The sequence below is a fragment of the Fusarium graminearum genome, chromosome 1 (genome assembly GCF_000240135.3).
Source record: "Fusarium graminearum PH-1 chromosome 1, whole genome shotgun sequence".
Classification (NCBI taxonomy): Eukaryota; Fungi; Ascomycota; class Sordariomycetes; order Hypocreales; family Nectriaceae; genus Fusarium; species Fusarium graminearum.
This window is the reverse complement of record NC_026474.1, coordinates 8,801,506-8,815,104: the sequence shown is the minus strand read 5'-3', so window position 1 is coordinate 8,815,104 and position 13,599 is coordinate 8,801,506. Positions and strand designations below refer to the sequence as shown.

Sequence of the window (13,599 nt, the reverse complement as noted above, 5' to 3'; positions counted from 1 at the left end):
GTCGCTTAAAGAATACATTTTCCTTCTACTCTGATCGCCTCGTTACGTTTACACGCATACTATCTATCTATCTACCTCCCCTCCCCCCACCAAAAGTGACGAACCGCGCCCGCCGCCCGCCAAAAGACTCCCCGCCATTCTATCGTTGCTTCTCAGTCGCCCAATTTCGTGCCCCACGACGAGCCGTTGCGAGCACGACAGCGAAAACCTCACTTTTTCGACCCTCGCGAATGCGAATTTGATCGATTCGACCTGCGATGGTTATTAACGACTCCGGCGTTAGAGTCTCGCGTCCCAACCTCGCCATGTCCGCTACAGCTCCGACAAACGCCGCCGCCGGCGCTGCACCCTCCACCACCGACGACTCTGGTGAGCTATCCCGCCTTCGCCGGCGCTGCCCCTCGTACTTCTGAGTTCGACTCGACCTGCGCGCCGTTGCCGACTAAACCTCCCGATTTTACATGCTGACATTTATAGCCTCAACCATCACTGTCAACACAAAGACGCCCAATTTCCCTCCCCCAAAGACGGACAAACCCCGTCCTCACGTCTGCGGTACCTGCACTCGTTCATTCGCTCGATTGGAACATCTCAAGCGACACGAGCGCTCTCACACAAAGGAGAAGCCTTTTGAGTGCCCCGAGTGTTCAAGATGCTTCGCTCGCCGTGATTTGTTGCTGCGTCATCAGCAAAAGCTGCACCAGAGCTCGACGCCAGCATCCCGCCCTCGTAATCGTCGTGAGTCTACAACTGGCGTCGCTCCTGGTCAGAGCCGTGCTCGAAAGAACAGCGTCGCTGGTAATGTAGCAGCTGCCGCTGCTGCCGCTGTTGCACCAGCTTCAAATGCCGCGTCAAACACAATGCGTCCGCGAGCCAATACCATCAGCCACATTGACGTTTCGGCTTTGCAGATGAACTCTGCCAATCCGTCTGTGGCTCGCGGTATCCCTCACGGCCACACTCACAGCAGACATCCAAGTCTTGCCGGTTTGCCAATCCACAACATGGATCATTTCTTTGGTGGCATGTCCAATGCTATGGGCCAGCGGTCTATGCAACCCGGCATCCCTAAGCTTGACGCAGGAGCTTTCAATAGCATGGACTTTGTTAACCCTCTCAGGACAGCGCCCTCATTGTCTGCCTTCAGTACCGAGTTCGAGTTTGAGAACATGCTCTTTGGTGGAACGACAGTCAACCCCAACAACCTCCATTACAGCGATTCACCACAGGCGATGAACTTGGAACAGACGTCGCCTTTCGGAAATGGGATTGATGGAATGCACACGAATCAAAACTTCGACGATAGCATTGACTGGTTGACCGGGTTTGAACACCAGATGTCATTCGCGAACGAAAATGTGATTGACGGATCTAGTCCGTCCGCAATCAGCACGACGAGTCAGAGTGGGATTAGCGATGTTATGTTGGATGGGTCGAATCATCCCGCGCCGGCTGGGACGAGTGCCATGTGGCAACAGCCTGTGATGGCACCTCCACAGATGCCAACGAACCCTTTTGCGATGGATCTGAATTCAGTCTTTCCGGATCTCCTCAACGGAGCACCGTTATCACCTCAGCCAGCTACTCAAAAGATCAATGACCCTTACTTCTCTACGCCTCCACCCTCGTTGAGCTCGTTGAGTCCCTCTGTTGTGACGGGGCTCAACACGCAGAACATTAACCAGACTCTTGGCTTCAACGCCGGCCCGGAGACGCCATCCTCCCTAAATGGAGGCAACCACGGCGCTTCGCCCGTGACCACCATTACAGATGCCACCCGGCATGCCATAGTGAACATCCTGTCCCAGTGCCTGCCCTTTGGGGGTCGTAAATATTCCTTTACTTCTCAAGGCTCACCTCAATCTCCTCTTTCACAGACTGCCCCTCCTCAAGCAGCCAATTTGCCCAGTACTCAGGACCTCCAGCGATATGTTGGTGCCTATCTAGCTTATTTCCACCCTCACTTGCCTTTCCTGCATCTTCCAACATTGTCCTTCGATATGCCTCTTTCCAATAGTCGCCCAGGTGTAGGTGGTAGTGGTTGCCTTATTTTGTCCATGGCCGCCATCGGCGCGCTCTACGAGATGGAAGTTACCGTATCCCGAGAGCTGTTCGAAATGGCCAAGAAAATGATTTTCTTCTATCTTGAGGAACGGCGAAAAGCCGATGTTCGAAAGGCTGATATTCGTCGAAGTACTCCGACTGACCACAGCAACGATGGAGGTGTCCACACTCCAGTGTGGCTCGTTCAGGCGATGCTTCTGAACGTGGTCTATGGCCATAACTGCGGCGACAAGACTGCCAGCGATATCGCTTCAACTCACTGCGCCGCTCTTGTCAGCCTCGCTCAAGCAGCTGATCTTCTTCGGCCCGGTCGTCCCAACGCCTCTGACGGCCACGACGTTCAGATGACCGAAGACGGGAACTGGAACCCCAACATGGAGGCCGATCAAACCGAGTGGCTCCGATGGAAGTCGGGAGAAGAGAGAAAGCGAACTTTATACGCCGTCTTTATACTTTCCAGCCTCTTGGTCTCCGCCTACAACCACACTCCGGCGCTAACTAACTCGGAAATATTCCTGGACCTTCCTTGCGATGAGGAGTTCTTCTCGGCCGAATCGAGCGCTGTGTTCCATGCACGAGGTGGAGCAGAGGCTGCGGATCACAACAGAATGACATTCCACGATGCATTGGGTGATCTCCTTCATGCCAACGACAAGCCGCATCAATTTGCTACGAACGGACAATTCGATCCCTCAGTGGATGGTAGAGATCTCATGGCATCGCCACTCCGCACCAGCACATTCGGTTCGCTAATTCTCATTAACGCGCTTCACAACTATATCTGGGAGACACGACAGCGACACCACAATAAGTCTTGGACAAACGAGGAGACAGAGAAGATGCACAGGCACATTGAGCCTGCTCTTAAGGCATGGCAGGCAGCCTGGGCAAACAATCCTCATCACAGTGTTGAGCGCCCAAACCCTTTTGGCCAGGGTCCTTTGTCAGCTGATGCGATTCCTCTGCTTGATTTGGCGTATATCCGACTTTTCGTGAACCTTGGGCGCTCAAAGGAGAAGTTTTGGCAACGAGATTGGGACGGAATGGCCGAGGAGCTCTCTCGTGGCAACGAGATTGTTCAGCATGCGGAGCAATCGCCTATCTCAAACTCTGAATCTGGTAGCACCGAGCCCTCAGATAACTCCAACAGCTCCGGATTCGTGGAATCGCCTGCGACTCAAATGTCATTAATGGATTTTTCAAACGCCAAGCATCCTTCTCTCCAACCAGGATCCTCCTTGTCAGGTCATGCTACTTCTCGGCGCGAGAAGCATCTTCGAAAGGCTGCCTTTTATGCCGCAGATTCACTCGCTATGTCCGACAAGCTCGGTGTTACATTTGCCGACTTTACAAGTAGGGAGCTTCCGCTTCAATCTGCCCTCTGCACCTTTGACTGCGCCCAGGTTCTCGCAGAATGGATCGCCACGCTACAGGATCGGGTTGGCTGCTACCTTGGCATTCTCGGCAAGGACACAGTCGATCTTACAGATGTGCACGCCATCATGCTTTTGGAAGAGGAAGATGTCAAGTTACTTGGCAAAGTCCAGGAGGTCTTGTCCTCTGCAGAGATCAAGATGAACATGCTGAGCGGACAGGAAGCCAACATGGACATGGATGGTTACAGTGGCTATGCTGCGAAGCTACTTCGAATCACTGCCATGATGCTAGACAAGGCAGCGGTTTGGCCAGTGACACGGCTCAAGGCTCGATGCCTGGAGGCACACGCAAATTTCATGCGAACTCGTGCTGAGAGATCGATTGTTCCTCAGCATGACTCACGAGTATGATCATCGATACGTTTGGGGTGGTAATCCTACGAAACTGATTGCTTCATGTCCGAGAAGTGTTAACGTATAGCGAGCGTGACTTTAACGCATTGCAGAGATCTACACGAACATCTTACACAAAAGTCGACGCCTTTTTTTTGCTTTTTTTTCTCTCCTCTTTTTCTTTTGGGCATGATTGCAATTGCCTGGTGTGTGTATGTTTAGCGTCGGGGCGTTTGGCGGTTGCTTTATCAATGTTTGATGTCGGGACGGCGGCATTTCAAGCTTATCGTAAGCCTCTCCCTGGCTTGATCACGAACGCAATATCGTTCAACGCGAGCGGTACATGAAAATTCAGACAATGGAACGGACACATTGGGAACTACTGATTTTCAAAACACTCTGGCCAAGTGCCCCATCAGTATTGGAGCTTTTAACAGAGCGTTATTGAAAAGCAAGTTATATGGAACGTGCCAAAGCCTATAAGAGGGATGTGAAGTAAATGGGAACACGTCAACTCTCAACAAGTCTGGCCATCATATTTCGCATATGTACAAGTTGCTGGTCATCTGTTATGTACTCAATACATAGCCCTGGCTAGGGCTCTTAAGATGTTAGAATAAATAGTACGAAGTGTGTATAAACAAGTAACAAAGTATATTTAAAGTGACCATTATGAAAAGGATTAGCAAATGCATATGTTGTGGAAAGAGATCTGAAATGACAACAGCGCAATAACCAATTACAAGAACAATCTCAGAAACTGAGGATCTTGTTGGCTGCGTAGCAATTTAGGCAGGCAATGTTCAGTTGCGGGTTAAAAGTGGCCTTTTAGCGTTATTCACAGTATGTTCACATCAACTTAACATACAAAATAATCCAACACCATGTCAGAACAAGACTCAACAGAAATGGCTCCTCCAGAGTTCAAATTCACATTTGACGACACTGTCTCAGAATGGAACGTCAACCACCGCGAATGGCTCAAGACGCACAACAAAACGTGGGACTCTTTAGCAACAGGAGCCCTCGTCTTTGACGCCTCCAACCGCATTCTCCTCCTGCAGCGTGCACCAGACGACAGCATGCCCAATAAGTGGGAGATTCCCGGAGGAGCATGTGACGATGAGGATGAGAGCGTTCTTCACGGCTGCGCGCGCGAGCTTTGGGAAGAAGCAGGCCTGGAAGCCACACACATCCGCCGCTTTATACCTGATAACCAGGACGGGAAGCCTGGGGCTGTGTTTACGAACCGCACCGGCAAGAGATTCTTTTGCAAGTTTAGCTTCGAAGTGGATGTTGTTTCGACTGACGTGAAATTGGATCCGAAGGAGCATCAGGATTATGTGTGGGCGACGGAGGAAGAGGCTCGACTGCAGCGCATGGGTGAGAGGGAGATTCCTTTGACAAATTCGATTATGGTGAGGATAGTCGAGATGGGGTTTGCTTTGAGGAAGGTTAGTCAGGGGCACAGGACTTGATCACTTTAAGTTCGGAGAATCAAGATACTCTCATATGTAATTAACTTATGCTATTGTTTAAACACAATCTCGCAGTTTCATCGTGCACGTGTAGACCCATCATGCTCTGTATGAGGTATCGCTATTCATCAATATCATAGCCCAAACTCTTGTATATTATACACCCTCAAGTAATATCGCTCGACATGCCATTGATTCTCAAAGGTGACTATAGAAATCGTTTTCACCAACACTATATAACGGTTTTAGGAGATAGCCATTCCCCAATAAGGAGGGCACGAGCAGCGAAATTACAAGCTCCTCCAACAGCAGTCAAGGCAGTGAACAGGCCAGCTAGAGCTTGAGGGCCCATATTCTCAAGCATGGCACCGCTGCTGGGTAGAGCGATGAGTAACGCGAAAGCAGTGACAAAGTTCATCATGCCTATGACAATGGTTAGCTGAGAATGCCCTTTGGCTATGCTGGGGGCCAGTTTTTACCGTAGTATCGTCCATAGTCCTTTGCCTCGCAAGTTTTACCCATACATACTAGTCTGTGTAAGTTTCACTACTGAGATCAAGGGATAATAAACCAACACTTACCAGGCGTGATAGAGAGAAACGAGCCTGACCCAAGCCCCCAAAGAGCAGACCAAGCATACAGAGCAGTAGCCGATCTTGTGCCAAAGGGAACTAGTAAAGCGCCCATGAAGATAATGGTGAAGACAACCGTAACAAGAAGAATATTGAAGTGACCATACTTATCGCCAATGACTCCCGGAATGATTCTGCCGAATGTAGAGGCTGCGCCTACGATAGCAAGCAAAGTGTAGCCATTCTCGGGAGTGAAGCCGATGCGCGTAGCGATAGACGGCAAAAGACCCGATATACTGAAAATGACAAACTCGAACATGAAGATACCTCCCGTGACAAAACAAAACGCAGGAGACTGGAAGGCTGTAAAGTTGAGTGTCGAGCTCTTGGGACTTGCTTGTCCTCCTCCCGTCGACTTCTTGTAAATGTTGTTGAAAGGGATGAAGCAGATCATGCTGGGAACTAGCAAACCAGCTGATATAAAGGCCATGATCCGCATTGACCACTGCCAACCAAGATTGGGATATGTAGAGCGTAGAATTATTGGAAATATGACGGCGCCGGTGGATGATCCTGCAAGTGTAATGCCCATAGCCAAACCGCGACTGCGGACAAAGAGTTTACCCACGATGGCTATGGCAACAACCATCGTCATGGCAGCACCAAAACTCCCAAAGACTCCTAGACAGAGCATAAAGTGCCAGTAGTTGCGACACTCAGCCATGAGGAGAAACATGGCGACGTACAAGACTGCTCCCACCGGGCCGATCACATTTGGTCCGTGGACATCAACCATGGGGCCGACTTGGACGTTAAGGATCAGGGAGAGGAAAAGAAACATGCCGCTGATCCATCCAACCTCGCCTTCGCTGTAGTCATGAAGCTGATTCATACTAAGATATGTCTGCACTGTTCCGAGCGAGTTCATGAAACCTGAGAGGAGTTGTAAGTGTTTGTCATTTCGTGGCGATTGCAATTATTACCAAATGTAGGTATCAAAGTGAGAAACGCTCCCAGGACGCAAGTCCATGCGGCGAGTGATTTTTCGACATCTTGACCTCTCGTCTCTTGTTCTGTTTGTGCTTGTGCTTCGGCGTCTGGGTTGATGCTGGACATGGTAGCTGTTATCGGATCGAGTCCGAAAGCAGCCCAATTGGCATTCTCCTGGACACTATTTCTCTGCACATTTTCGTCTTGAGGTATTGAGTTGATCATGGTTATAATATTGTATCACGACACAAAATGTAGAGTCGTATAACAGAAATACCATGGTGTTGAGTCCAATGTATATATGCATGTATCGATCGGGAGTATTCCCGCGCCCACCTTTTCCATCAAACCTTTTTTTTTTTTTCATTTTCTCCAGTCTAGCAAAAACTGATCAAGGTAGTTTCAACCAATCAACTAATAACATCTTTGCAAAAAGGTCTGGTTCTAGACTCCAGCGTCGCAGAGTCTAGCGTCTTGAACCCGCGCCCTATGACTGACTGACTCCTTTACCGGACCGGAAGCAGAGACCGATGGATGGTTGGAAGGCAGGGAGACAGCAAGTCGGTGTAAGCGAAGCGATAGCTATTGCCCAGGTATCATAAACAAGCGATGATCCAATCGGGCAATTATTATGAGAGCTTTGACAAGTTGAGTGGCGTTGCGGGGACACGTTGAGTCATTGGTTATGGGACTTTTCTCTTGTCAGGGATACGACATGTTTTGCATAAGATAAGAACATGTATGGAATGTGCCATTGGTGACTAGTAGGGTGATCGTATTGGTCATTTGACGGATAATAGTTTTGGGTACAGCATCGTTGAAAGAGTATGTATGAGGTTGAGGTTGAGGTTGAAGTTGAAGTTGAAGTCAACAAGTCTTTACCATGTCTATCATATATTCAAGGCAGACCCGTATCGCTTTTCAATCACACCAAGATTGCTCGTTTCATCCCTCACTAACATGCTTACCCTTCGGTCAACTATCGTGGGTGATTCACTATACCGAGAGGGCCTCAAGTTTACCAGCAATTTCAGTGACATGGTCGCACAAGAACGGTAACACCATGAGGAAAGTTTTCTTGCCCTGTCTCCGAGTGAATGAGAATAGCCTCAAGCATCGTAACAGCATCACTTCATTTCTCATGTCTATATAAAAGCACCCAGTCTCAAGATCGGGCAGGTTATCTGCTACCTGACCTTGAAACCATCAACTCTACAAAACTCAATAACCATGACCCGCGACACAGATTCTCCGGATATTGTTACACTATTATCTAAATGTATTGTCTACTTGGACGCACTTATCCGCGAAACAAAGGACCCGGCATATAACTTGAAAGACTTTCCGTCAGAACAAGAGGTCCGGGATGTTCGCCAGGAACTTAACCAATGGGGCATAACATACGGAGCGAATCGCAGTATATCTTCTACTTTATCACTTGACTACAAGTTTCGAAAACATGACTATACCAGATCTACGTTACAGTCACAGCTTGGGCACTTGGTCGAAGACCTAGAGGGTCGTGAGTTGAGATGCTGCCAGGATCAGAGGGGAACTTTGAATGCTAACTTTGAGTGTAGTCCAGAAGCTATATAAAGGAGAAAGTTACCAGGGTGAGGCAAAAGTGGTATTTGGCAGGGTCGAAAGTGTGGTCAATGAGTTGATACGCTTCTTGGGGCATCTTCCAAAGGAGCTATGGCTTGAGCTGGAGAGATGAGACAAGGGGTCAACGTAGATAGGCTGAAGTCAGTCAATAGAAGTACAGTACATTGAATTAAAGACTGTGACCTAAAATTGCCCTGAGATTTTCTTGGAGAAACCTCCTATGGTAGGTAGTAAATACTGGCCTATAGCGGTCTCGACCGTATCTTGGAAGGGATAATCAAATCTTAGCTACTCCTGAGTTACAACTCAAGCATATTCAGAGGCTCTCTATCAAATCACAAGTGAGGCTCTGAGTATTGACCGTACACATATGTTCAAATTCAGCATCAAGAAATGATACACAGTTTCGGCGGAAGGATCAGGATGAACAGCTTCAGCATGTCATTCACTATAACCCTACCCTTTCTCATCCAAAACCACTCTTCTTATGTTCACATTGACCAGTCATGAACCACTAGTGTTCGACAATTGCGAGTGTTTACCCCGCGCTCTATCAACCGTGAATCAAACGTACCTCTTGGGTATATAACCTCTCGTTGCCTCCCATAACACCAAGAAGGTAAACACACACTCCCATCGCAGCTTATAATATACTCTTTACAATACCAAAACAGCTAAATATGCCATCATCCATGGTAAGAGATGCCGGCGACAGTGCCGCCAAAATAGTAGACCAGGTCCGCGCAAGCTTCAACGACCTCATCCGCGAAGCAGAAAGACGACGATACATGATAGGATGGCCAAAGAGTTCCATGGTACGATCTCTTGAGTTCAGATTCGATGATTGGGCTAGGCTCTCTGGAGTTGGCAGCAGACCTGGCACTTTCGAGGACAGTTTCGACGACAAATATTTACTTATGAGAATCAAGACAGAGCTGTCCTCCTTCAATATCGACATTGAAACCCGTAAGTATGCCTTGGATGCATTTGCTTGAATGATATTGACTATGATAGTTCTTATGGACTTTCGTCAGGGGCCCGATAACGTAGATGGGCCGCAGGCAATGAACACTGCTGAGGCTATTGAGAGGAGGTTGGGATATCTCAAGCAGTTGACAAATGCCGCTAGGTAAACCGGGGGACATAGCGACGAGATTCTGCCGTTTTCTGTTGTGTATGTCTTTTTGTTTCTAGTTTAGCTGTTTTCATGGTAATACATTAGGCTCTGGCCGTCTGCCGTGAGACCCTGCTTCCACATATCGTGCTGTACCATGGTGTTTGTAACTGAGAAAACGCCAATATATTTTTTCAAGCCTTGAAGTTAAACACTGGGTAAATAGCCCCTTGCTCGGACAAGGCTTTGTACTGTTCCAATATACCTAGTTTTTACACAACTCTCGAGACCCAGGTCTGAGACTTCACTATACCCGGCGACGAAAGGCTCCATTGCCGAAGCAGTATGCTTTCAACATGTATTACGGATGCACCAAAGGGCCAGTTGGTCATAAGAACTTACGATATAGCTGGGGTATTTGAGTCCTCATTGCTCTACAGCACAACTAATAAGTCCGTCAGGGGTAGTAATTTGCATGGATTGACAACAGTAAGGATTAGACAGGTTTCTCGGATCCTGGGGTCTTTTTATGAATATCTTAAATATCTAGTTCATAGAAGTAATTGAAATCATCAATGAATGTGCTCAGGTGGTTAGACAAAGCGAATACAATAACGGAGGAATAAGTTTGGTAGAATGTACAGGGTAAGCGTCTTACGATAACAGCCTTTTTGTACACGTCAGATGGTAAATTCCATAACAAATGATGAATAGATATGTGGCGATGCTGAAGGAACTTTCAATCACAGCCTTGCTCATTAGAATTACAAGAAACACAGCCCATTGTGCTGGAGGCGTATTTGGCAAATCCTCTTGGCGATAGTGCTGAGCCACCATTTCAATACGTGGACACAACATTGAACTCGTGACTATTAGTCAAACTTACCTCTCGATATTGCGGTATTGTAATTCTATTGAGGTCACGGGGCCTAATATGTCACTCGAATAAACCTAACGAAAGCTTGAGTGAGACTTCAATGCTACGACTCCCACTAACCTCGAGGTTTCAATGCTTTACAGACAGTAGAGAAGCCTGACATGTTGAGTAGTTCGTCTTGGCAATTCCGAGGCGACGGAATGCAACCAAGAACCCTTCTTGGCGTTAGATATCCATTCCGGTCAGCATCAATTAGGCGTGGTACCTAAGTTCCCCGCGTTTTGCGGTATTATAGAGCAGACAGAGATAGTCATACGCAATAGTCATGTAGAGGACTGATTCATGTCGTAGCCCAGAGCGCTGGTGGTTCTGTATATCACTTGCTGTGTTTAATGCCGCCATCTACAAAAGAAAACTCTTCAAGAAGCTTGCAAATCATGGGGTCGATTTGACTGGTACATGCAACAATGATCGATTACAGTACTCGCTGATATTGCGTCGGAGGGTAGACAAGCCGGCTAGGGTGACTGATCAGCGTGACATGACTTTATGAGAGTATAAACAGCTAGCGAGCCAATAGTTACACAGCACTTGGTCACTCAGGGCATCGACTCAGTTGAAGATTTGGGGATAACTCGGAGTCGGGAATATTACGGCTTTGTATCGGTCGGTTGAGACGGTTAAGTCGGTTATTCGGTACAGCAAGTGCCTACTGCAACCAAGAGACATCAAATTGACATTCGAGGCCCAGATTTTGAGGCGTGACATGTGATGGTGGTAAGATGTAAGACATGGGATCTTGACGGGAACTGCACTTGTTGAGTCAACATGGATAGCCTCAATTGGGTTTGATCCATACCCCGGCAGTTGGCCTGGCCATCCATTGTAACCCGGAATCTGGGAATCTCTAACTGTTGCAGATTCTTCTCGTAGATCGAGAAAACCTTGATTGTAAGTGAAGATCTATGCTTCTTCTCTTGAGATTTCTTGTTCAGATACGACTGAGTCAGGATGTAAAACTGGGAGAGTCTAAACCTTAAAATGAGGATAACAGAAAAACGGTTCCAAGAGAATGACCTCACATGAGTGCTGATCATGTCGAACCCCTGTCGACAAAGGTAACCAGGGACCCCTGTCGGAAGAATCAAGGCTGGATGAGTTCAAATGAAATTCGCGGCCTTGTCCGATGAATACATGATAACGAGATGAGCGCGGACCAACGCTAGAAGCTCATTTTCTTTCTGCTAACCTTCTATTTTCTCCTCACAAGAAAAGAAATCACGGAGTGAGTGAGTGCATGGGTATTAATCAAGGCCCTTTGTGTTGATTTATACAGGGGATATGCTTACAGACTTGGGACAGCTCAAGTGACAGATGTGGTGTTGTTGATGTTTACTTTTTCATGTCGTATCCCAGGTTTCCTTTACAGTTGACGATGAGGAGCGATTAGTTGGCAGAACCTACATATTAGCTGGTAGGAACCGTTACAACCAATGACTTGTACCAAGCCTTAAACCGCAAGGGATTCTCGATTTAGTTCTCAAATTACCAGGATTATATCTGCCTGCCTCACCATGACAAAGCACGAGCCTCATGGGGCCAAGCAGGGGCTCTTTTTCTTCCTCTACTAATGACAGGGGGATATTAGTTAGAAGCCAGGCACTTTTAAAATTTGACATGAAACGAGAACAACCGACAGGCTGAAGCTGACTAGTTAATGCTGAAGCTGAATCTATCTATTCGAGCGCTGAAACGATCGCGGACGAGAGTGGGCTGACGGGTTGATGCAGGTCACTAATGGCTTGGACATGGACATGAATAGATTTCCTTTCATGGAGATGGGCTAGATGTGTTCAAGTGTTCGGGAATGCAATGGATATAAGCAAGTTTGCATTGGCACAAAAAACTCATCCAAGCCATGGCCTGACTTGAATGAGTGAATTGGTGAGTGTGTAATAGCAAGATAATCATGGGTCAACCTGGCTACTTGGGCATCTTTAACAACCTAAAAAGAAAAGCAAAAAAAGGCCAGACCCTGTGTGTTCATCATCACTCCACATAGTCCACCTATTTCCACTTGCAGTTGTTGTGCTTGTCTAGATCCAGTGATCATCACGAAAAACACAGGATACATAATCATGATCCTGGGCATGAGGGAATACCCTGAAAAAAGCAACTCAAAATGAGTCTTTTTCTGCCCTCTGTCTTTTTATTTTATTTTATGAATGGGATAAAAGTTTTGTCATGATGATGAGCACCTCCTTGGGATATCATCATCGCGTTCTGGAGATCGGACTTTTTTATTATATCATGTCTTTTTTGTGAGTGGGTTTTACTGCCGTTATCCGTAAATCCAGCGTAGAAGCGAGTGCACATATATAGAACAAAATAAAATAGAAGCGAAATAGATAGCCGAGTAAATTAAATGCACTTGTCTTTCGTCATTCCCTAGCGGTGGATGGACTCCTTGAGATTTTGACTCTCTGTCTTACATATTTGCTTGGCTACTTGCTTGTAACTTTGGAATTTGATGCGAAATAGCATCTTGATCAGATGGCCATCCTCTGTAACCTTGGCTGATTACGTATAACAGGTTAGTAGTCAAGATGAGGACCCTTAATGCACTGAAGCTGAACAGCAGACTTTACTGCATCTGGTTGGTCGAGCCGCGTCACCGAAAGAAGCGAGCCCTGTAATCGTATGGGGTCTTCCTCCGCAGCCTCCGGGGTCTTTGGGTTCACTCTTTAGTGATGAATGAAGATGATGATCGGGAGTGACGGATAGGAAACCTCGGGGCGTATTCTGGCTTTTCTCTGTCGTTTCCTTGGAGAGTGAGCCAGTGGGCAGATACATTTACTCCAAGACATCCCACGCAGAGAAAGACTCAAGATATTCCCTGTTCTTCATTCCTATTTCTCTATTTATGACAGCATCATCATCAGCAGCACCAGAAGTCTGCTAGAGCGCTACAATAAACCCTGTCTGGGACGAATACTGGCCCGTTTAGGTCACCTTAGCTTTTCTCATTCTTGGTACATGGACGGTGTCTTCTTTGTCTGACTCTGACGTTGCATACCTGATCTCTTCTTCTCTTGTATTAACTTGATTTATTACTTGGATTCCTGGTTTT

General features: G+C 47.3%; 6 protein-coding genes across 6 annotated transcripts; 4 read left to right on the top strand and 2 right to left on the bottom strand.

Annotated features, from left to right (window-relative positions):
- Window positions 1-305: 305 nt before the first annotated feature.
- FGSG_02743 (uncharacterized protein) lies at window positions 306-3,851 on the top strand (the record flags this gene model as incomplete). Its single annotated transcript, XM_011320405.1, has 2 exons — window positions 306-369; window positions 478-3,851. The coding sequence occupies 2 exons, from the start codon at window positions 306-308 to the stop codon at window positions 3,849-3,851; spliced, it is 3,438 nt and encodes a 1,145-aa protein (XP_011318707.1).
- An 874-nt stretch (window positions 3,852-4,725) lies between these two features.
- On the top strand, window positions 4,726-5,376 carry FGSG_02742 (uncharacterized protein). The gene has a single exon (XM_011320404.1). The coding sequence runs from the start codon at window positions 4,742-4,744 to the stop codon at window positions 5,309-5,311; it is 570 nt and encodes a 189-aa protein (XP_011318706.1). The 5' UTR covers window positions 4,726-4,741; the 3' UTR covers window positions 5,312-5,376.
- A 167-nt stretch (window positions 5,377-5,543) lies between these two features.
- FGSG_02741 (uncharacterized protein) lies at window positions 5,544-7,098 on the bottom strand (the record flags this gene model as incomplete). The annotated part of the gene is made up of 4 exons (XM_011320403.1): window positions 5,544-5,734; window positions 5,791-5,838; window positions 5,893-6,816; window positions 6,867-7,098. The coding sequence occupies 4 exons, from the start codon at window positions 7,096-7,098 to the stop codon at window positions 5,544-5,546; spliced, it is 1,395 nt and encodes a 464-aa protein (XP_011318705.1).
- A 1,005-nt stretch (window positions 7,099-8,103) lies between these two features.
- On the top strand, window positions 8,104-8,590 carry FGSG_02740 (uncharacterized protein; the record flags this gene model as incomplete). The annotated part of the gene is made up of 2 exons (XM_011320402.1): window positions 8,104-8,395; window positions 8,454-8,590. The coding sequence occupies 2 exons, from the start codon at window positions 8,104-8,106 to the stop codon at window positions 8,588-8,590; spliced, it is 429 nt and encodes a 142-aa protein (XP_011318704.1).
- Window positions 8,591-9,131: 541 nt separating this feature from the next.
- Window positions 9,132-9,611, top strand: FGSG_02739 (uncharacterized protein; the record flags this gene model as incomplete). The annotated part of the gene is made up of 2 exons (XM_011320401.1): window positions 9,132-9,444; window positions 9,493-9,611. Exons 1-2 carry the CDS (start codon window positions 9,159-9,161, stop codon window positions 9,609-9,611), a joined length of 405 nt encoding a protein of 134 aa, XP_011318703.1. The 5' UTR covers window positions 9,132-9,158.
- A 1,586-nt stretch (window positions 9,612-11,197) lies between these two features.
- Window positions 11,198-11,566, bottom strand: FGSG_12195 (uncharacterized protein; the record flags this gene model as incomplete). The annotated part of the gene is made up of 1 exon (XM_011320400.1): window positions 11,198-11,566. The coding sequence occupies one exon, from the start codon at window positions 11,564-11,566 to the stop codon at window positions 11,198-11,200; it is 369 nt and encodes a 122-aa protein (XP_011318702.1).
- Window positions 11,567-13,599: the final 2,033 nt, after the last annotated feature.